At 43.5% G+C, this 23391-nt stretch overlaps 1 protein-coding gene across 1 annotated transcript in view; it reads right to left on the bottom strand.

Moving 5' to 3' along the window:
* Positions 1–20715, bottom strand: part of LOC115172917 (echinoderm microtubule-associated protein-like 1) — an 80585-nt gene extending 59870 nt beyond the window's left edge. The window contains exon 1 of the mRNA XM_029730786.1: positions 20512–20715. Within this exon, the coding sequence (XP_029586646.1) occupies positions 20512–20545 (34 nt within the window). The 5' untranslated portion in view covers positions 20546–20715. The remainder of the gene's footprint in view (positions 1–20511) is intronic.
* Between the last annotated feature and the right edge of the window lie 2676 nt (positions 20716–23391).

Genomic DNA, 23391 nt, shown 5'->3' on the forward strand with positions numbered 1-23391 from the left:
TTCATCCCCCTGTAACTTTTCCCCAGGTTGTTGCTGTAAATGGGAATGTGTTCTTTGTCAACTTACCTGGTAAAATAAAAAATAAAAAATAAAACACAGGGACTTGGAACAGAGGGAATATTATATTCCTATTGATTTCATCGTGTTAGTTCTATTCTAATGTCACGGGTTCAGCACAGAAACATTGTCACGGTACTGTGTTCAGAGAAGTGCTAGTGCCAGATCATAGAAGCTAAGGTTCTTGGGATTTATGAATCTGGGTCACAGTCCTTGTTCTGGCTTAGTCTTCCGTCACAGTCTAGAATTGCATTATGTGCAGACTTAAAAAATGAATACCATTTGCTATCTTACTACTACCTCACTATCATGATGTCTGTCCTTGATTCACGTGGTTAGTAACACCGACACAATGGCTACTACCAGCAACAGTTCAACTACCTAGTACATTGTTCTCTCTAATTCAAGGTTAAGTGAATTTGTTTTGGGGGAGCCATTGTTCTCGTCACGGAGACATCAAACAGAGTGCCCTGTCTCCTCCTCCTGGATCTCCCCCTCTCTCTTTCTATGCTTCATCTTAATAGCATAAATTGGCTTCTCCTCCTCCTCCTCCTGGCTCTCCCCCTCTCTCTTTCTCTGCTTCATCTCAATAGCATAAAGTGGCTTCTCCTCCTCCTCCTGGCTCTCCCCTCTCTCCCCCTCTCTCTTTCTCTGCTTCATCTCAATAGCATAAAGTGGCTTCTCCTCCTCCTCCTGGCTCTCCCCCTCTCTCCCCCCCCCTCTCCCCCTCTCTTTCACTGCTTCATCTCAATAGCATAAAGTGGCTTCTTCTCCTCCTCCTACTCCTGGCTCTCTCTCTCTCGCCCTCCCCCCTCTCTCTTTCTCTGCTTCATCTCAATAGCATAAAGTGGCTTCTTCTCCTCCTCCTCCTCCTGGCTCTCTCTCTCTCTCCCCCTCTCTCCCCCTCTCTCTATCTGCTTCATCTCAATAGCATAAAGTGGCTTCTTCTCCTCCTCCTACTCCTGGCTCTCTCTCTCTCCCCCTCTCTCTATCTGCTTCATCTCAATAGCATAAAGTGGCTTCTTCTCCTCCTCCTCCTGGCTCTCTCCCTCTCTCCCCCCCTCTCTTTCTCTGCTTCATCTCAATAGCATAAAGTGGCTTCTTCTCCTCGTCTCCATGCTTTAATCTCTAATGATGGGATAGAAATTGGAGGAGGATGCCAATTCCTCATAGAGATCCACCATATAGCTTTCATCTGGACTGGGTTTTAAGTGGCGTTGAAGGAGTAGAGATGAGGAGACGAGGACAGGAAATTGCTATTAAGACGACTGAGATGCAGCCGAGGAATGTCCCCACTCTGAGATGCAGCCGAGGAATGTCCCCACTCTGAGATGCAGCCGAGGAATGTCCCCACTCTGAGATGCAGGCGAGGAATGTCCCCACTCTGAGATGCAGCCGAGGAATGTCCCCACTCTGAGATGCAGCCGAGGAATGTCCCCACTCTGAGCCTCAGGCAGAAGGAGGAACCTGCCCTTGGGATGGACATAGACGGTAATCCTGAGGAGGCTGTGGATAGGCATATTACCTAGCAGCTTTTATACATTTAACACTTAACGTATGCAGTCAGCTTCAAGTACAGTAGATAGAGCTACATAAAAATTCCATTAAACCTTCAATCAAAGCACCAAAGGATCTGGGTGCGAAACACAGTTATTAAGCTATTCCAAAAGTTAACTTCGAAGCTGAATCTTAAAATCAAATTTAAAAAAAATTGTCCAATTGAAATTGACTTAGGTCATTGACGACAACATCAACACTTGATCTGGCTCTGTCAGACATCTTGTAGATGTCAAGATGAGATTGTTTAGCGTGTCAGTCAGGCTGGCGCGGACCCCACCACAGGAACCGACAGAGCCTCGTTAGCCCAGCCTGACACAGCCCCCAAAAAACACAGGACGGATCCCAAATTGCACCCTTTACCCTATATAGCGAATGCAACACGGTATATAGGAACACACACACACGGCACGCCACGTCCCATCACACTGGCATGTGTCTGGCTCTGACTGTGTGTGTTTGCTAATGAGGTTGATGATCTCTTCAAATCACAAGTGTTAAACAGCAAGAGGTCATATGCACTATATGCTGCCTGTGATTTGGCTGTGAGCACAGTACTGACAAGTCCTATTCAATCCAATTAAACGTTATTCATCTTTGACTGGCAATTATAGCGACTACTCCATCCTTTCGTAGATACAATGCACAATTCCTTTCACTGTGTAACTTCAATGTGTAACTGCCGTTCACCATATCTCATCGTCCTGACCTTCAAAGCTAAGTCCTACGTCCACAGTACCCTCTGGGCTTCCATGGATTCTTTCTAGTCAGCCAATGACGTCATAAAGTTCTCTGTGCCCATCAACAAGAAAATGTGCTCAACATGCGCACAAATGAACTCGTAAAGATGCACAAACACACATCACCCATCACTAGGATCTGGGTGCGAAACCTCTCTCTCTCTCTCCCCATTTAGGCCAAGTGAGCTGATGATGTCATTGAAGTGTGGATTTGGTTCCATAAACCAGGCTTGCAGCAGGGAGGCTGGTTAACCCACAATGCATAGCTCCCGTGTGCATACAACTGAGGGTCAATGGACAGTTGGGAAACTATAGTTTGAATACCATAGACCACACATACACACAAGTATGTGGACACCACTTCAAATTAGTGGATTCGGCTATTTCAGCCGAACCCGTTGCTGACAGGTGTATAAAATTGAGCACACAGCCATGCAATCTTCATAGACAAACATTAGCAGTAGAACGGTCTTACTGAAGAGCTCAGTGACTTTAAAAGTGGCCCCTGTCATAGGATGCTACCTTTCCAACAAGTCAGTTTGTCAAGTTTCTGCCCTGCTAAAGCTGCCCCAGGTCAACTATAAGTGCTGTGGAAACATCTAGGAGCAACAATGGCTCAGCCGCGAGGTGGTAGGCCACACAAGCCCACAGAACGGAGCCGCTGAGTACTGAAGCGTGCAGCACGTAAAAATCCTCTGTCCATGGTTGCAAATCTCACTACCAACATCAGCACAAGAACTGTTCGACGGGAGCTTCATGAAATGGGTTTCCACGACCGAGCAGCCGCACACAATCCTAAGATCACCCTGCGCAATGCCAAGCTTCGGCTGGAGTGGTGTAAAGCTCTCCGCCTTAGGACTCTGGAGCCGTGGAAATGCGTTCTGTGGAGTGATGAATCACGTTTCAGCATCTGGCAGTCCAATGGACGAATCTGGGTTTGGCAGATGACAGAAGAATGCTACCTGCCCCAATGCATAGAACCAACTGTAAAGTTTGGTGGAGGAGGAATAATGGTTTGGGGCAGTTTTTTATGGTTCGGGCTAGGCTCCTTAGTTCCAGTGAAGGAAAATCTTAACCCTACAGAATACAATGAAATTCTAGATGATTCTGTGCTTCCAACTTTGTGGCAACAGTTTGGGGAAGGCCCTTTCCTGTTTCAGCATGACAATGCCCCCGTGCACAAAGTGAGGTTCATACAGAAATTGTTTGTTGAGATCAGTGTGGAAGAACCTTAATGGCCTGCACAGAGTCCTGACCTCAATCCCATCTTTGGGATGAATTGGAACGCCGACTGTGAGCCAGGCCTAATCGCCCAACATAAGTGCTCGACCTCACTAATGCTCTTGTGGCTGAATGGAAGCAAGTCCCCGCAGCAATGTTCCAACATCTAGTGGAAATCAAATCAAATCAACGTTTATTTGTCATGTGCGCCGAATACAACAGGAATACAACAGAACTTACAGTGAAATGCTTACTTACAATCCCTAACCAACAGTGCAATTTTTAAGTAAAAAATAGGTATTAGGTAAACAATAGATAAGTAAATAAATAAATAATAAGTAAAATGACATATACAGGGGGTACCGGTACAGAGTCAATGTGGAGACTATATACAGGGGGTACCGGTACAGAGTCAATGTGGAGGCTATATACAGGGTATTACGGTACAGAGTCAATGTGGAGACTATATACAGGAGGTACCGGTACAGAGTCAATGTGGAGGCTATATACAGGGTATTACGGTACAGAGTCAATGTGGAGACTATATACAGGGGGTACCGGTACAGAGTCAATGTGGAGACTATATACAGGGGGTACCGGTACAGAGTCAATGTGGAGGCTATATACAGGGGGTACCGGTACAGAGTCAATGTGGAGACTATATACAGGGGGTACCGGTACAGAGTCAATGTGGAGACTATATACAGGGGGTACCGGTACAGAGTCAATGTGGAGACTATATACAGGAGGTACCGGTACAGAGTCAATGTGGAGACTATATACAGGAGGTACCGGTACAGAGTCCATGTGGAGACTATATACAGGGGGTACTGGTACAGAGTCAATGTGGAGGCTATATACAGGGGGTACTGGTACAGAGTCAATGTGGAGGTTATATACAGGGGGTACCGGTACAGAGTCAATGTGGAGGCTATATACAGGGGGTACTGGTACAGAGTCAATGTGGAGGCTATATACAGGGGGTACCGGTACAGAGTCAATGTGGAGACTATATACAGGGGGTACTGGTACAGAGTCAATGTGGAGGCTATATACAGGGGGTACTGGTACAGAGTCAATGTGGAGGCTATATACAGGGTGTACCGGTACAGAGTCAATGTGGAGGGACACCGGTTAGTCGGGCTAATAGTGGTAATATGTACATGACCGTATAGTTAAAGTTACTATGCACAGATGATAAACAGAGAGTAGCGCGTAAAAAAGGGGATGGGGCGGTAGCGATTTGATTACCTGTTCAGGAGTCTTATGGCTTTTGGTGGGTAAAAGCTGTTGGGGTAAAAGCTGTTGAGAAGCCTTTTGGTCCTAGACTTGGCGCTCCGGTATCGCTTGCCGTGCGGTAGCAGAGAGAACAGACTGGGGTGGATGGGGTCTTTGACAATTCTTTGGGCTTTCCTCTGACACCACCTAGTGTAGAGGTCCTGGATGGCAGGCAGCTTAGCCCCAGTGATGTACTGGGCCGTACGCACTACCCTCTGTAGTGCCTTGCGGTCAGAGGCCAAGCAGTTGCCATACCAGGCAGTGATGCAACCAGTCAGGATGCTCTCGATGTTGCAGTTGTAGAATCTTTTGAGGATCTGAGGACCCATGCCAAATCTTTTTAGTCTCCTGAGGGGGAGTAGGTTTTGTTGTGCCTTCTTCACGACTGTCTTGGTGTGTTTGGACCATTCTAGTTTGTTGGTGATGTGGACACCAAGGAACTTGAAGCTCTCCACCTGCTCCACTACAGCCCCATCGATGAGAATGGAGATGTGCTCAGTCCTCTTTTTCCTGTAGTCCACAATCATCTCCCTTGTCTTGATTACATTGAGTGATAGGTTGTTATTTTGGCACCAGCTGACCAGGTCTCTGACACCCTCCCTATACGCTGTTTTGTTGTTGTCTGTGATCGCTGTTGTGTCGTCTGCAAACTTAATGATGGTGTTGGAGTCGTGCCCGGCCATGCAGTCGTGGTAGAACAGCGAGTACAGGAGGGGACTGAGAACACACCTCTGAGGGGCTCCAGTCTTGAGGATCAGCATGGCGGATGTGTTACTATCTAACCTTCACCAGCTGGGGGCGGCCCATCAGGAAGTCCAGGATCCAGTTGCAGAGGGAGGTGTTTAGTTCCAGGATCCTTAGCTTAGTGATGAGCTTTGAGGGCACTATGGTGTTGAATGCTGAGCTGTAGTCAATGAATAGCATTCTCACGTAGGTGTTCCTTTTGACCAGATGGGAAAGGGCAGTGTGGAGTGCAATAGAGATTGCATCATCTGTGGATCTATTTGAGCCGTATGCACATTGGAGTGGGTCTAGGGTTTCAGGGATAATGGTGGTAATGTGAGCCATTACCAGCCTTTCAAACCACTTCATGGCTACGGACGTGAGTGCTGTAGTCATTTAGGCAGGTTACCTTAGTGCTCTTGGGCACAGGGACTATGGTGGTCTGCTTGAAACATGTTGGTATTACAGACTCAATCAGGGACATGTTGAAAATGTCAGTGAAGACACCTGCCAGTAGTTCAGCACATGCCCGGAGCACACGTCCTGGTAATCTGTCTGGCCCAGCGGCCTTTTGAATGTTGATTTGTTTAAAGGTTTTACTCACGTTGGCTGCGGAGAGATTGATCACACAGTCGTCCGGAACAGCTGATGCTCTCATGCATGACTCAGTGTTGCTTGCCTCGAAGCGAGCATAGAAGTGATTTAGCGTGTCTGGTAGGCTCGTGTCACTGGGCAGCTCGCGGCTGTGCTTCCCTTTGTAGTCTGTAATTGTTTGCAAGCCCTGCCACATCCAACGAGCGTCGGAGCCGGTGTAGTACAATTCAATCTTAGTCCTGTATTGGCGCTTGATGGTTCGTCTGAGGGCACAGCAGGATTTCTTATAAGCTTCCAGGTTAGAGTCTCTCACCTTGAAAGTGGCAGCTCTACCCTTTAGCTCAGTGCGAATGTTGCCTGTAATCCATAGCTTCTGATTCTGGTATGTACATACAGTCACTGTGGGGACGACGTCCTCAATGCACTTATTGATAAAGCCAATGACTGATGTGGTGTACTCCTCAATGCATCGGAAGATCCCGGAACATATTCCAGTCTGTGCTAGCAAAACAGTCCTGTACTTCCCAGAAGAGTGGATCACTTCAAAATCCTTATATGAAGCAAACCAGAATAGTTTTTTTTTTTTTTTTTTTTACAGATAGCTACGGGCACACTCCAACACTCTAACAAACGGAACAGTTCTGTTTAGTGAGTCCACCAGATCAAAGGCAGTAGGGATGACCGGGGATGTTCTCTTGATAAGTGTGTGAATTGGACAATTTTACTGTCAAAATGTAACGAGTACTTCTGGGTGTCTGTGAAAATGTATGGAGTAAAAAGTACATTATTTTATTTAAGAACATAGCGGAGTAAAATTTGTCAAAACTATAAATAGTAAAGTACTGATACCAAAAAAACTTCTTAAGTAGTACTTTAAAGTATTTTTAATTAAGTACTTTACACCACTGGACACAGGTAGGTCAGAAGATGTTTAGAATTACTTTAAAACGGCTACATGTTCTTTTCACCCCATGACAAAATGTGTAGAGTTGCAGGAAATAAGCTTTAAACCTGCAAAATTCTCTCCACCAACAAGAGGGTTGTGAACAGTGTCATGAATAGTGCTTGTGCCTATAGAAATAGACATGGCGGGGGTACGGAATGTTGCCCAACGCTGGAAGTGGGGACCCCTGGACTAACCCCTGGACTAACCCCTGGACTAACCCCTGGACTAACCCCTGGACTAACCCCTGGACTAACCCCTGGACTAACCCCTGAACTAACCCCTGGACTAACCCCTGGACTAACCCCTGAACTAACCCCTGGACTAACCCCTGGACTAACCCCTGGACTAACCCCTGAACTACAGAGTGCAGACATTCCAGTGGACACTGGATACAGTACTGCATCACTGTGTAGAATGGGTCCAATAAGTCCGTACCATTTGTCTTTTCTGAGGCGTGCGATGCATCATGTTCTGTGAAGCGACTACAATATTAATCACATCTGACTTGTCCCCTCCCCCACTTCCTGTACAGATAGGAACACACAGATAGCAGGACACGCACACACACACACACACACACACACACACACCACACACACACACACACACTTATTTTGCATCTGACTCAGGCTTTGAATGCATCACTTGGAAAGCAACTCAAGTAATCTCAGCTAGACCTACAGTCAAAGGGCACACAGACCCAGTACTTGAAATCAATACAGCCAAGAGTAAACGCAGCTTGTGAAACCATGCATCTCAGCATCCACGGTGGAGGACATTCCAATGTACTGTATACAATGTCATAAACCACATTTTCATCAATGATGTGTATAAACCCTGGATTACTGAAGCCACTGCGCAGCCATCTTGGTACTTTTGGAAGCTATATAAATGCATTTATTAATATCTACATTCATTTTTGACACATTTATTATATTACAGACACCTTAATGAATACTTTTAAATTATATTGTGTGTGCTAAACAAAAATAAATAGGAACAAATATATTTTTTAGAGAATACTAATGTTGCTGTCCCCACTACAACAACAAAATACTTAAATACGTGTAATTTGCCCTTGAAACATTTAATTGATCTACTGTAGAATTCCATTCATTCCTATGTAGGACTGCTCCTACTGGGGAGTACCAATATGGCCGACCGCTGGCTACAAAGCCTCTCAATGCCCAATACACAGCATCAGCAATCCAGGGTTTACATACGTCATTGGTTTCCATCCGACCATTTCATTAAGATTAATTACTTGAAAAAAGTCACGACTGGGCTGATGAAAATGCCTGTACAATTGTATAAATGCCGGCAGGACAGTTTGTTTGTTTGACACGGTGGGATCTTTTTGTGTCTGTAAAGTGTATTATGTGAGAATGAGCAGAGGAAACACCTACGCTCAAATATTGATATAATAGCCATGATATCGAAGTAAACTTCACACAATGATATGTTGTGTGGTCCTCCCACTATGACTCGGAAAACCATGCAGTTTATTAGGCTATTTATTAAATAAGTTATGACGAACTTCAAAGGGTGGTGAATCTGTACCCACCTAGCAAAATGCAGTTGAAAAGACTTGATTTCCAATCTACGCTCGGTTTTGGTTGAAAGTTGAAAAGACGTATTTTTCATATCGTTGAAAATATGTATTTTTATGGCGTTGAAAATACGTGCTTTTTAATGTAGTTGAAAAGACGACTAGGCTCGACTTCCAATCTACGTTCGGTTTTGGTTTGAAAGTTGAAAAGACGTATTTTTCATATCGTTGAAAATATGTATTTTTTATGGCATTGAAAATATGTATTTTTTAACGTTGTTGAAAAAAACGACTATATAAAGACGTCCATCTACATTCGGTTTTGGTTGAAAGTTGAAAATACATTTTTCAGGTTGTTGTTTCATTTAACATCCTTGCATACACATGGACACAGTATAAAAAAAATGGTCTATGATTTTTTTAAATTAACAATCATACATCACTCCAGTATCTACACACATTATTTATTTACAACATTCAAGTGCTAATAGTCTTTATTCCACTACTGAAGAAGCATGACTCAAATCACAAACACATATTTCAAACATCCAGCCTGACAAGAGATACATTTTGAATTATTCCATGGCTCACCATTAAGTGACTTATTGACAGTTAACAGTTATGCCACTGGTATGATAATATCACTAGCTAGATATTACAGTTGTCACTCAGTAATAAAGTGAAGTTCATCACAGCCTAACAAAACTCTGGTAATGGAATGCACAGCTCTCTCAGTTTGGAACTGCATTCTTCAGTGCTCACAGACACACACACACACAGAGGGGATGAAAGTTTTAACAAAACGTGGACCTGATTCATGATTTTGCACGCTTAAAACATGTTTGACTAACTAACAAACTAATACAAATGGTGCAGTAATCAAAGGTATCTAGGCATAAAAATGCATGCTGGCGCACCAACAGTAGGTCAATTTAGCCAACCATATTCCCCTCTCTTAACGCTATATTAAGCCCCTCTTACGAGCTAGCTAGCTAACTATGATCGTTGCATAACTACAGCAAGCTAGTTAGCAAACCATCTAACTATGCTTTCCCGCCTTGTTTACTAGCTATGTAGCATCTGACTGCAGGTAACGTCACCCAGAGTAGCTAACGTTAAGTAGCCAGAGTAGCTAACGTTAGCTAGCTAGCTACATAACTAATGTTAGTTAGCCACACACACACCAATGACTAGATAATCACCAGCAGTAGTTAGCTACATTAATTTGGCCAACTTATTGTCCTTAACTCCCCTTCTTGGTGGTTTATTAATGTCCCTTTCTCACAAACTATGAAAGCTAGTTAGATTTCTATACTGAAAAAAAAAATTAAACGCAACATGCAACAATTTCTAAGATTTTACTGAGTTACAGCTCATATAAGGAAATCAGTAAATTGAAATAAATGTATTAGGCCCTAATCTACGGATTTCACATGACTTGGAATACAGATACCTTAAAAAAAGGTGTCTGCCTCTTCAATGGCTGTGCAAAGTTGCTGGATATTGGCGGGAACACGCTTTCATACACGTCAATCCAGAGCATCCCAAACATGCTCAGTCAAATCAAATCACCTTTTATTTGTCACATGAGATGAATACAAGGCTATATATTTTTTATTTATTTCACCTTTATTTAACCAGGTAGGCAAGTTGAGAACAAGATCTCATTTACAATTGCGACCTGGCCAAGATAAAGCAAATCAGTTTGACACATACAACAACACAGAGTTACACATGGAGTAAAACAAACATACAGTCAATAATACAGTAGAAAAATAAGTCTATATAAAATGTGAGCAAATGAGGTGAGATAGGGGAGGTAAAGGCAAAAAAGGCCATGTGGCAAAGTAAATACAATATAGCAAGTAAAACACTGGAATGGTAGATTTGCAGTGGAAGAAAGTGCAAAGTAGAAATAGAAATAATGGGGTGCAAAGGAGCTAAATAAATAAATAAATACAGTAGGGGAAGAGGTAGTTGTTTGGGCTAAATTATAGATGGGCTATGTACAGGTGCAGTGATCTGTGAGCTGCTCTGACAGCTGGTGCTTAAAGCTAGTGAGGGAGATAAGTGTTTCCAGTTTCAGAGATTTTTGTAGTTCATTCCAGTCATTGGCAGCAGAGAACTGGAAGGAGAGACGGCCAAAGGAGGAATTGGCTTTAGGGGTGACCAGAGAGATATACCTGCTGGGTGCTGCTATGGTGACCAGTGAGCTGAGAAAAGGCGGGGCTTTACCTAGCAGGGTCTTGTAGATGACCTGGAGCCAGTGGGTTTGGCGACGAGTATGAAGCGAGGGCCAGCCAACGAGAGCATACAGGTCGCAGTGGTGGGTAATATATGGGGCTTTGGTGACAAAACGGATGGCACTGTGATAGACTGCATCCAGTTTATTGAGTAGGGTATTGGAGGCTATTTTGTAAATGACATCGCCGAAGTCGAGGATCGGTTGTATGTCTCAGTTTTTCGAGGGTATGTTTGGCAGCATGAGTGAAGGATGCTTTGTTGCGAAATAGGAAGCCACTTCTAGATTTAACTTTGGATTGGAGATGTGAGTCTGGAAGGAGAGCTTACAGTCTAACCAGACACCTAGGTATTTGTAGTTGTACACATATTCTAAGTCAGAACCGTCCAGAGTAGTGATGCTGGACCGGCGGGCAGGTGCAGGCAGCGATCGGTTGAAGAGCATGCATTTAGTTTTACTTGTATTTAAGAGCAGTTGGAGGCCACGGAAGGAGAGTTGTATGGCATTGAAGCTCGTCTGGAGGGTTGTTATCACAGTGTCCAAAGAAGAGCCAGAAGTATACAGAATGGTGTCGTCTGCGTAGAGGTGGATCAGAAACTCACCAGCAGCAAGAGCGACATCATTGATGTATACAGAGAAAAGAGTTGGCCCAAGAATTGAAACCTGTGGCACCCCCATAGAGACTACCAGAGGCCCGGACAACAGGCCATCCGATTTGACACGCAATATACAGGGAGTCAATGTGCAGGGGTACAGGTTAGTCGAGGTCATTTGTACATGTAGGTAGGGGTAAAATGACTATGCATTTGGGGTGGTAAATCGTCCCCGTGGCCATTTGATTAATTCATTTTTCAGCAGTCTTATGGCTTGGGGGTAGAAGCTGTTAAGGAGACTTGACTTGGTGCTCCAGTACCTAGACTTGGCGCTCCAGTACTGCTTTTTTTGGTCCTTCCTCTGACACGCCTAGAATATAGGTCATGGATGGCAGGAAGCTTACTGGGCTGGGGGTGGGGGGGGTCAATGTAAATCGTCCGGGTGGCCATTTGATTATTTATGTTTTCAGCAGTTTTATGGCTTGGGGGTAGAAGCTATTAAGGAGACTTGACTTGGTGCTCCAGTACCTAGACTTGGCGCTCCAGTACCGCTTTTTTGGTCCTTCCTCTGACACCGCCTAGTATATAGGTCCTGGATGGCAGGAAGCTTACTGGGCTGTAAGCTGCCCTCTGTAGCGCTTTATGGTCAGATGCAGAGCAATTGCCATAACAGGCAGAGATACAACTGGTCAAGATGCTCTCGATGGTGCAGCTGTAGAAACTTTTGAGGATCTAGGGACCATGCTATATCTTTTCAGTCTCCTGAAGGGGGAAAAAGCGTTGTCGTGCCCTCTTGTGTTTGGACCATAGTGTGTTTGGACCATAGTTTGTTGGCAATGTGGAAACCAAGGAACTTGAAACTCTTGACCCGCTCCACTACAGCCCCGTTGATGTGAATGGGGGCATGTTTGGCCCTCCTTTTCCTGTAGTCCACATCATCTCCTTTGTCTTGCTCACGTTGAGGGAGAGGTTGTTGTCCTGGCACCACTCTGCCAGGTCTCTGAACTACTCCCTATAGGCTGTCCATGATCCAGTTGCAGAGGGAGGTGTTTAGTCCAAGGGTCCTTAGATTAGGGTTGAGTTTTGTGGGCACTATGGTGTTGAACAATGAGCAGTAGTCAATGAACAGCATTCTCAAGTAGGGGTTCTTTTGTCCAGGTGGGAAAGGTCAGTGTGGAGTGCGATTGAGATTGCGTCATCCGTTTGATCTGTTGGTGTGGTATGCGAATTGGAGTAGGTCTAGGGTTTCCGGGATGATGGTGTTGATGTGAGCCATGACCAGCCTTTCAATGCACTTCATGGCTACCGACATGAGTGCTACGAAGCGGTAGTCATTTAGGCAGGTTACCTTCACTTTCTTGGGCACAGGGACTATGGTGGTCTGCTTGAAACCTGTAGATATTACAGACTCGATCAGGAAGAGGTTGAAAATGTCAGCCTATAGGCTGTCTTGTCGACCTGGCCGGCTGGTGCCAGAATAACAACCTATCACTCAACATAATCAAGACAAAGGAGATGATTGTGGACTACAGGAAAAGGAGGACTGAGCACGCCCCCATTCTCATCAACGGGGCTGTAGTGGAGCAGGTTGAGAGCTTCAAGTTCCTTGGTGTCCACATCACCAACAAACTAACATGGTCCAAACACACCAAGACAGTCGTGATAAGGGCACAACAAAGCCTATTCCCCCTCAGGAAACTAAAACGATTTGGCATGGGCCCTCAGATCCTCAAAAGGTTCTACAACATCAAGAGCATCCTGACTGGTTGCATCACTGCCGCAAAGCACTACAGTGGGCATCACTCCGACCACAAAGCACTACAGAGGGTAGTGCGTACGGCCCAGTACATCACTGGGGCTACACCAGGCGGTGTCAGAGGAAGGCCATAAAAATTGTCAAAGACTCCAGTCACCCCATGCTACCGCATGAGAAGCGTTACCGGAAGGTCAAGTCTAGGACCAAAAGTCTTCTCAAAAGCTTTTACCCCCAAGCCATAAGACTCCTGAACAGCTAATCAAATGGCTACCCAGACTAAGCATTGTGTCTCCCCCCAACCCCTCCACCTTTGGGATGATTATGTTGGGACGAAATAATTCGACATCCATGGATGTCACGTGCTGAGTGGGCAAGGTGATGAGCTTGAAGCTCCTTTCCAATAAATATCGAGGGTCATATTCTGGTGACATGATGATCGATGCTTGGCTGCCATTTGACAAATACAAAATAATATTGCTCTTATCCACAATCATCTCATAATGTAGGTAGCCTACCTGCACTGTATCTGCGAGCTGTTGGCTAGAGCGCACATGCCAAGACCAGAGTGGGTACATTTGCTGTATAACACAACAGTTTTTGTGACAAAACCATCAGTAGAGTTGACAATCCGATGGAAAACCATAGAACTTTTACATAACCTCATAAGTTATTTGTATGTGCACTAGGTCATCACGCACAGACTTCTATCTGCAAAAATGCAGTTTGATGGAAACGTCTCTGGTGGGAACACATTTTTAGAATACTTGCATGTAAATCTGATGCAAATTGCATTGAAACCTAGCTATATACAGTTGAAGTCGGAAGTTTACATACACCTTAGCCAAATACATTTCAACTCAGTTTTTCACAATTCCTGACATTTAATCCAAGTAAAAAGTACGATCTTTGTCCCCATGTGCAGTTGCAAGCCATAGCCTGTCTTTTTTATGGCGGTTTTGGAGCAGTGGCTCCTTCCTTGCTGAGCGGCCTTTCAGGTTATATCGATATAAGACACGTTTTACTGTGGATATAGATACTTTTGTACCTGTTTTCTCCAGCATTTTCACAAGTTCCTTTGCTGTTGTTCTGGGACTGATTTGCACTTTTCGCACCAAAGTACATTAATCTCTAGGAGACAGAATGTGTCTCATTCCTGAGCGGTATGACGGTTGCGTGGTCCCATGGTGTTTATACTTGCGTACTATTGTTTGTACAGATGAACGTGGTACCTTCAGGCGTTTGGAAATTGCTCCCAAGGATGAACCAGACTTGTGGAGGTCTACAATTTTTTTTCTGAGGTCTTGGCTGATTTCTTTTGATTTTCCCATGATGTCAAGCAAAGAGGCACTGAGTTTGAAGGTAGGCCTTGAAATACATCCACAGGTACACCTCCAATTGACTGAAATTATGTCAATTAGCCTATCAGAAGCTTCTAAAGCCTTGACCTCATTTTCTGGAATTTTCCAAGCTGTTTAAAGGCACAGTCAACTTAGTGTATGTAAACTTCTGACCCACTGGAATTTTGATACAGTGAATTATAAGTGAAATCATCTGTCTGTAAATAATTGTTGGAAAAATTACTTGTGTCATGCACAAAGTAGATGTCCTAACCGACTTGCCAAAACGATAGTTTGTTAACAAGAAATTTGTGGAGTGGTTGAAAAACTAGTTTTAACGACTTCAACTTTACCTTGATTAAATATAAATCAGTTTGATTGGAGGATCCCCCATCAATACCCAAACTAAAAGCAACGTTCAGCGATAGATTTGTAATACCTCACTAATCAAACGTGTGTAAGGCAAACCTAGGCCACAATAGACATCATATCACTAGGGGTACTTGTAGTCAAGCGATAGAGGGATGTTTGACATCAGTGGCCCAGAAACTATCCCCATCCCCATGTACAGTCTACAGCTCTTGGAGTTAAAACTGATGGCTATTTGTCACACACGCAGAACTGTCAACTCTCATCACATGTATAATACATCTCAGTTTCACCAGGCAGGTACCCAATCTGCCACCTCCTCCACCACCTAGTCCCCACCATCCTACTCATCCTTTGTTTCTTGCCCCAGGATGACCGTGGCACTGCAAATCAATTGGAGAGTAAAGGTATTGCATCAAAGAAAAACATATTTTTTTTACTGCTGCACTTTAATTATTTGTTACTTTTATTTATTTTTTTGGAGTGGGGGGTATTTTTCTTAACATTGCATTGTCGATTAAGGGCTTGTAAGCAAGCATTTCACTGTAAGGTCTACACCTGTTGTATTCGGCGCATGTGACAAATAAAAATGTATTTGGTTTGATTTGAAACAGAGATTCATGTGTCTTGGACATGGCCTAAAGGTAAATCAAATCAAATCAAATCGTATTAGTCACATGCACCAAATACAACAGGTGAAACCTTACAATGAAATGCTTACTTACTTAGATATGGTGTGCTGTGGATTATCTCACTCAATATAGCTGACATCATGATTACAATCTACAATATGTCATGTTTTAGTTCATATGCTTCATAAAGAGTAATATATACTCTTACCAAAGGCAATAAGTGTCTATAAAAGGCATCAGACCTCAAAATAATCTCTGTCCATATTACAGTTCTTGAAAGCCTTACAGTTTTCACTACTTTTGATAACGTTTTTCCAGTCAGGTACTTTCCTTCGTACCATAAGACACTGAAATTGTCTCACATTCGTTCTTATGCATTGCTGCCACGACAAACCACAAACATTTCCACTTCCAACCAGCTTCCAGCCTTTGCTCATACTGAAGGAATGTACACATTTGTAAACATGTGTGCATACTGACACCTAGTGTTAGGGAGTTGTAGCACATGAGACTGTCAGGGTTGTTACAATCTGGGGAAGTGGCAGTCTAAACTCTATTTCTACTATTTCTCATCTTGAAATCAGATTTTAAACTTAACCCTAACATTAACGCCACCATTAACCTGATATCTAACCCCAACCTTAAATTAAGACCAAAAGCTACATTTTGTTTTCATACATTTTTAGTGTAATCCAATCTACCTCATCCCCATACTGTATTTATTTATTTATTTATCTTGCTCCTTTGCACCCCAGTATCTCAACTTGTACATTCATCTTCTGCACATCCTACCATTCCAGTGTTTTACTTGCTATATTGTAAATACTTTGCCACTATGGCCTATTTATTGCCTTACCTCTCTTATCCAACCTCATTTGCACATGCTGTATATAGATTTTTCTACTGTATTATTGATTGCATGTTTGTTTATTCCATGTGTAACTCTGTGTTTGTCACAACTTCCGCCAAAGTCGGTTCCTCTCCTTGTTCCGGCGGCGTTCGGTGGTCGACGTCACCGGTCTTCTAGCCATCGCCGATCCACTTTTCATTTTCCATTTGTTTTGTCTTGTTTTCCCACACACCTGGTTTACATTCTCTCATTACTTGTCGTGTATATAACCCTCTGTTCCGCCCATGGCTGTGTGTGAAATTGTTTGTTGTAAAGTGTTTGTGCACTCTGACTGGTTCGCGACGGGTTATTTTGTACCCATATTTTGTTGTTCTGGGTGCCGTTGGTTTTTGCATATTAAACTGCTTCGGTTATTACCCAGTTCTGCTCTCTGCGCCTGACTTCACTGCAGCCAGTTACGCACCTCTTACAGTATGTGTCGAACTGCTTTGCTTTATCTTGGCCAGGTCGCAGTTGCAAATTAGAACTTGTTCTCAACTAGCCTACCTGGTTAAATAAAGAAAAAAATAAAATAAAAAATATAACGTGCTGATCCTAACTGACCTAAAACAGGGAATTTTTACTTGGATTAAATGTCAGGAATTGTGAAAAACTGAGTTTAAATATATTTCGCGAAGGTGTATGTAAACTTCCGACATCAACTGTATGAGTTATGCTGTTAGAGCTTTTGTGCCGAATGCACTGAGGTGTTTCAGGTGTCACATATACGGGCATGTCGCAGCAGTGTGTAGGAGGGAGAATCCAAAGGTGTGGGAAGTGTGCAGGAGGACATGGGACAGAGGAATGTGTAGTTTCAGTGGAAGAAGTCGCGTTTCAACTGTAAGGGTGCTCATGTTGCTGGGAATCGGAGGTGTCCGGTGCGACACCTCCGAGGCAGGTTGAGGTTGCCAGGTTTAGAGTAGTGCAGAAAGTGTCCTATGCTGATGCATTTAAGAAAGTAGAGGAGGATGGGTCAAGTGTGAGGGATTCTGAGAGGATTGCCATGAGTAGTAGATCTGTGCCAGAACAGAGGGACAGGCAAATGAGTGATATGTTTCAGTAAGGTTGGCTTGTTAGTGTTCATAGCAATGGTTATCAACTGTACCACAGAGATGAAACACAAATCACAGAAAATAGATGTTTTGGTGGCAGCAGCAGAGAAGTATTTGGGGGTACGAGATTTGACTTCAGAAGAGTTACAGGGTGTGTTGAGTAAGTGGTGTCCCGTCCTCTCAGGTCATTGGCCTGGGTAGGATCTGATAGGGTTAAAGTAGTGGAATAAGGTGATGGATTTTAATAGTATAGGGTTAGTTGGTAGGGTAGCCTCATTAAAAAATAGATGTATATTTGAATTTTATATATATATATACACAGTGCATTCGTAAAGTATTCAGACCCCTTGACTTTTTCCACATTTTGTTACATTACAGCCTTATTCTGGAATGGATTAAATCGTTTTTTCCCTCAACAATCTCCATAATGAAAAAGCAAAAACAAATTTATAAAAATGGAAATATCACATTTACATAAGTATTCGGACCTATTGTACTTTGTTGAAGCTCCTTTGGAAGCGATTACAGCTTTGAGTCTTCTTGGGTATGACGCTACAAGCTTGGCACACCTGTATTTGGGGAGTTTCACCCATTCTCCTCTGCAGATCCACTCAAGCTCTGTCAGGATGGATGGAGAGTGTCGCTGCACAGCTACTTTCTGGTCTGTCCAGAGATGCTCGATCGGGTTCAAGTCCGGCCTCTGGCTGGGCCACTCAAGGACATTCAGAGACTTGTCCCGAAGCCACTCCTCCTGTTGTCTTGGCTGTGTGCTTAGAGTCGTTGTCCTGTCGGCAGGTGAACCGTCACCCCAATAAATGTTTTGTCATACCCGTGGTATGTGATATACCACGGCTGTCAGCCAATCAGCATTCAGAGCTCGAACCATCCAGTTTATTGCGCGGTGTAGCCTATTTATGTAGGCCACCCGGATAATAGCTGTCCCATTCTTTCTACCATGATTCCACCATAAATCTTCATGTGCACAAAGAACATATGCCACAAGGACCTAAGTGTTGGTATAGCAATTATCTATCTATCAATAGATCGGGTCCGGACAGAGATACTCCTCAAGGGAAGAGAATAGGAGTGTCTGCTCTAGTCATTCTATTTCTATTATTAAACCTCTGCTATGCCATTCTCTTGCTTGAAGGTGGAGCTGCTTCTCATAGGTGAATATTTTCTTCTTCTTTTTTTCCATGGCCATACATTAGCCAAGTAGCCTATGAATAAAGGTTTATTATGGTCTACTAACTCCTGTTTTTCTAGCGTGAGGCAGCTTGATGTACAAGTACACTGGACAGGACACTAGTCTATCCTCAGGGTCTTACACCCAATCTGAGCAGAGACACATCGAGTCCCATTTTTACAGTCTATAGTATGACTCAGCCCGTGGACCGAACTGCCAACCTTCAAATGTGAGGGCGGACACCACAAGGCCACTGAGTTGGTTAATGAAAAACAAAACTCATTCAAATTAAATAAATACACATCGGAATATATTTCCTATTTGTTTTATTTTAATAAACTTTAAAGAATTGTATGTCTCACAACATAAGACTTTCTATTTCTAATTTAACCTTTAATTTAACTAGGCAAGTCAGTTAAGAACAAATTGTTATTTACAATGACGGCCTACCCCAGACGACGCCCTATGGGACTCCCAATCACAGCCAGATGTGATACAGCCTGGATTCAAACCAGGTACTGTAGTGACGCCTCTTGCACTGAGATGCAGTGCCTTAGACCGCTGTGTCACTCGGGGTGCCCAAGGATGAGCCACGAAGATGTCTTGAACATGCCCATGTCCCTTTTTCTCAACTTACAGTCTGCTTAGCTAGTTTAGTGCTACACAGTTTGATTTAGTATAGCTATGGAGTGAGAGTGCTGGGAGTGAGAAAGTGAAGGGACTATCCTAGACCCCATGGGGAGGGCCGGGGTGAGACCCCATTCTTTCTCCTCCCCTGCCGGTGCTGCTGTCAACCTTCAGCTCTTCTCAGTCTCATGCTGTACTTGTGTGAAATGAGCCCTCACTTAATGCCCATCGGTCGTACCAGATACGTGGGCACACATAAACACACAACCCCATGTGGGAACAGCTCATTCCCCTTTGTTGCTGACGTCAGAGAAACTAGATAACTCATGTTCCACTCTGGAAATGAACACTGCTTACAGGAAATTTAATCACACAGAAATCACTATCGGCCACTCGCTGTGAGGCACTGTCGAGCAGAAAACCATTGTTAAGAACCCCTCCCTCTCTCCTACAAACATGCACACAGTTATGTAAATAAGTCTCGATATGACAGAAAAGTACAGAAAATAAAGTCTCCATATATGGTCACATGAAGGGAAGCGCTCCTCTGGCTGAATATTTGCAGGGTGAGCTGTCCCAGTGGTCTCAGACCAACACAGGAAGGAGCTGATCGTCCCTGTCTGTCTGTCTGTCTGTCTGTCTGTCTGTCTGTCTGTCTGTCTGTCTGTCTGTCTGTCTGTCTGTCTGTCTGTCTGTCTGTCTGTCTGTCTGTCTGTCTGTCTGTCTGTCTGTCTGTCTGTCTGTCTGTCTGTCTGTCTGTCTGTCTGTCTGCTTGCCTGCCTGCCTGCCTGCCTGCCTGCCTGCCTGCCTGCCTGCCTGCCCTCTCTGTCTGTCTGCCTGCCCTCTTTGTCTGTCTGCTTGCCCTCTCTGTCTGTCTGCTTGCCCTCTCTGTCTGTCTGCCTGCCCTCTCTGTCTGTCTGCTTGCCCTCTCTGTCTGTCTGTCTGTCTGTCTGTCTGTCTGTCTGTCTGCCTGCCCTCTCTGTCTGTCTGCTTGCTCTCCCTGTCTGTCTGCCTGCCCTCTCTGTCTGTCTGCTTGCCCTCCCTGTCTGTCTGCCTGCCCTCTCTGTCTGCCTGTCTTTATGCCTGCTTTCCCTCTCTCTCCGTTTGTCTGAATGCCTGTCTACCTGTCTGTCTGTTTTTCTCCCTGTCTGTCTGACACTCACCCATAGGCAGTCCCTCGCAGCCGCAGTCTGACATGGTGACGAGGGACTGTTAGTAACGTCTTCTCTCCCCTCCAGCTGCGTCAGAGGGCTCCTGCTTCTCCTCCTCTCACAGAGTGTGTGTGCTGCCCCTCCACTACACGGCAGGCTGTGTGAGACCCTGGAGCAGAGTGGCCACTGTCTAACAGGCCGTGGGTCTGTCTGTCTCTCCGAGTGTGTTATGACTGCGGGACCCTAAGCATGCCTATCATAACACTAATGTCCAGGCTGCTATTGGACAGTTAGTCTGTTGGCAGCCCTACCCATCGGGATGACTCAACTCATTTCATCTTATGAATATTGAGAAGCCTCCTTATTAGATTTCTGAACCTCAAAAAAAGGTGTCAAATCCATGCTTTCTTTTAGATTTTAAATGTCCGTACATATTCGATACATTTCCTAGAACAGAGATAAATTATCTTGAAAAACAAAGAGACATTAGCAAATACAAATATTTTGATTTACTTTACTGTTCTTTTTCGTACCGGAGAAACATGATACTATTGAATGTTACTTTTCAAAGGGAATGTAGCATCCACAGAGAGAGGATTTCATCCTGAACACAGTCGAAAAAGACTCCTGCATAAATGTGCGAACTGATCGAACACTGGGAGTGCTCCTGTGAATACTTTGGTTCTGTTGGCAGAAGTAGTAGTGTATTTCTGCCACATGAGGGCGCCAATGTCAAATTGCACACTGTATTGGTATCCATGCTCAACACTGCAAAGGCTCAATTGCTTGAAAATCTGTCATCTTGTCTCCCAGCCATTATCTGCACTGATTAGAACAGATTTGATAGGTGAATACAATATGGTGCTCATCATTAGTCTGGCTTTTCAGCTGGTCAGTGCAGTGAAGAAGAGGAGGTTAGGTGGCGACAGACTTACATTTTTTATTTAACCTTTATTTTGACAGGGACTGTCAGGGAGTCTTGCCGAGACCAAGGTCATTTTTGCAGATGAGCCCTTTACACATCAATACAGCATAAAAAGCCAAACAGAGAAACCAAAACACTGTCATAGAAAAATAAATCCTCAATCAGCTGTTTGAAATGCCCTTGTATCAGCAAATCATTTGAATTTTTTTGGGGGGGAGATTATTCCACAAGGTGGCAAAAAACTCTGTAGAAACCAAAGAAATTTCCAGAGTTAGCCATCACCGAGACTGAGTATGGTAACTTGTATTTTCTAAAGGTTAGTAATGATGTTAGGTACAGTGGGAGTTTCTGTAATAGAGCATTATAAACAAAAAGAGAACAATGCATCAATCTACCAGACTTTAAAGAGGGACAACCTACTTTCTAATACAGAATGCAGTGATGTGTACTGAACCTGTAATAAAGCAACGTGATAAACTACATCCAATGGTTTCACTTTATTGGCAGCTGCATTCATATAGACGATGTCACCATAATCTAGAACAGGCAGGAATGTTGACTGAATGATCTGCTCTTTGCTATGTATCGAGAAGCATGACCTATTTTCGAAAGAAGAAGCCCATTTATATTCTCAGCTTCTTAACTAACTCATCAATACGCTTTTTAAATGATAGCTTTTCGTCAATCCAGACGCCCAGATATTTATAAGTGGGGACACGGTTAGTGTGGCCACCATCCAATGTACTAATGCATAATTCTGTCTTTCGGATGGGACATTAAATGGGTATCCTGACTCTCTGTGGTCACTAAAGATCCCATGGCCCCTATTGTAAGAGTATCCTGGATAAATTCCCAATCTGGCCCTCATACCATCATGACCACCTAATCATCCCCAGCTTCCAATTGGCTCATTCATCCCCCCTCCTCTCCCCTGTAACTATTCCCCATTTCTTTGCTGTAAATGAGAATGTGTTCTCAGTCAACTTACCTGGTACAATAAGGAGGCATTTAAAAAAGAAAAATATACATTTTTTAAGTGTTTTGGAAAATGAAATATACTTGGTTTTATCTGCCATTAGGGCAGTTTAAAACCCTGACGATAAATGAGTTCACCGAGGTGTGCAATTGTTTTTGATTGCCTTTAACAATTTGTTTGTGATGTTTGTGATGTTTATGATGTCTGTGATGTTTGTGATGTTTATGATGTTTGTGATGTTTATGATGTCTGTGATGTTTGTGATGTTTATGATGTTTATGATGTTTGTGATGTTTGTGATGTTTATGATGTTTATGATGTTTATGATGTTTTTGATGCCTGTGATGTTTATGATGTCTGTGATGTTTATGATGTCTGTGATGTTTATGATGTCTGTGATGTTTATGATGTTTGTGATGTTTAGGATGTCTGTGATGTTTATGATGTTTATGATGTTTATGATGCCTGTGATGTTTATGATGCCTGTGATGTTTATGATGTCTGTGATGTTTGTGATGTTTATGATGTTTATGATGTCTGTGATGTTTATGATGTTTATGATGCCTGTGATGTTTATGATGTCTGTGATGTTTATGATGTTTGTGATGTTTGTGATGTTTATGATGCCTGTGATGTTTATGATGCCTGTGATGTTTATGATGTTTGTGATGTTTATGATGCCTGTGATGTTTATGATGTCTGTGATGTTTGTGATGTTTATGATGTTTATGATGTCTGTGATGTTTATGATGTTTATGATGCCTGTGATGTTTATGATGTCTGTGATGTTTATGATGTTTGTGATGTTTGTGATGTTTATGATGCCTGTGATGTTTATGATGCCTGTGATGTTTATGATGTTTGTGATGTTTGTGATGTTTATGATGTCTGTGATGTTTATGATGTTTATGATGTTTGTGATGTTTATGATGCCTGTGATGTTTATGATGTTTATGATGTTTGTGATGTGTATGATGCCTGTGATGTTTAT

Source organism: Salmo trutta, chromosome 33, assembly GCF_901001165.1.
Source record: "Salmo trutta chromosome 33, fSalTru1.1, whole genome shotgun sequence".
In the NCBI taxonomy this organism is placed as follows: domain Eukaryota; kingdom Metazoa; phylum Chordata; class Actinopteri; order Salmoniformes; family Salmonidae; genus Salmo; species Salmo trutta.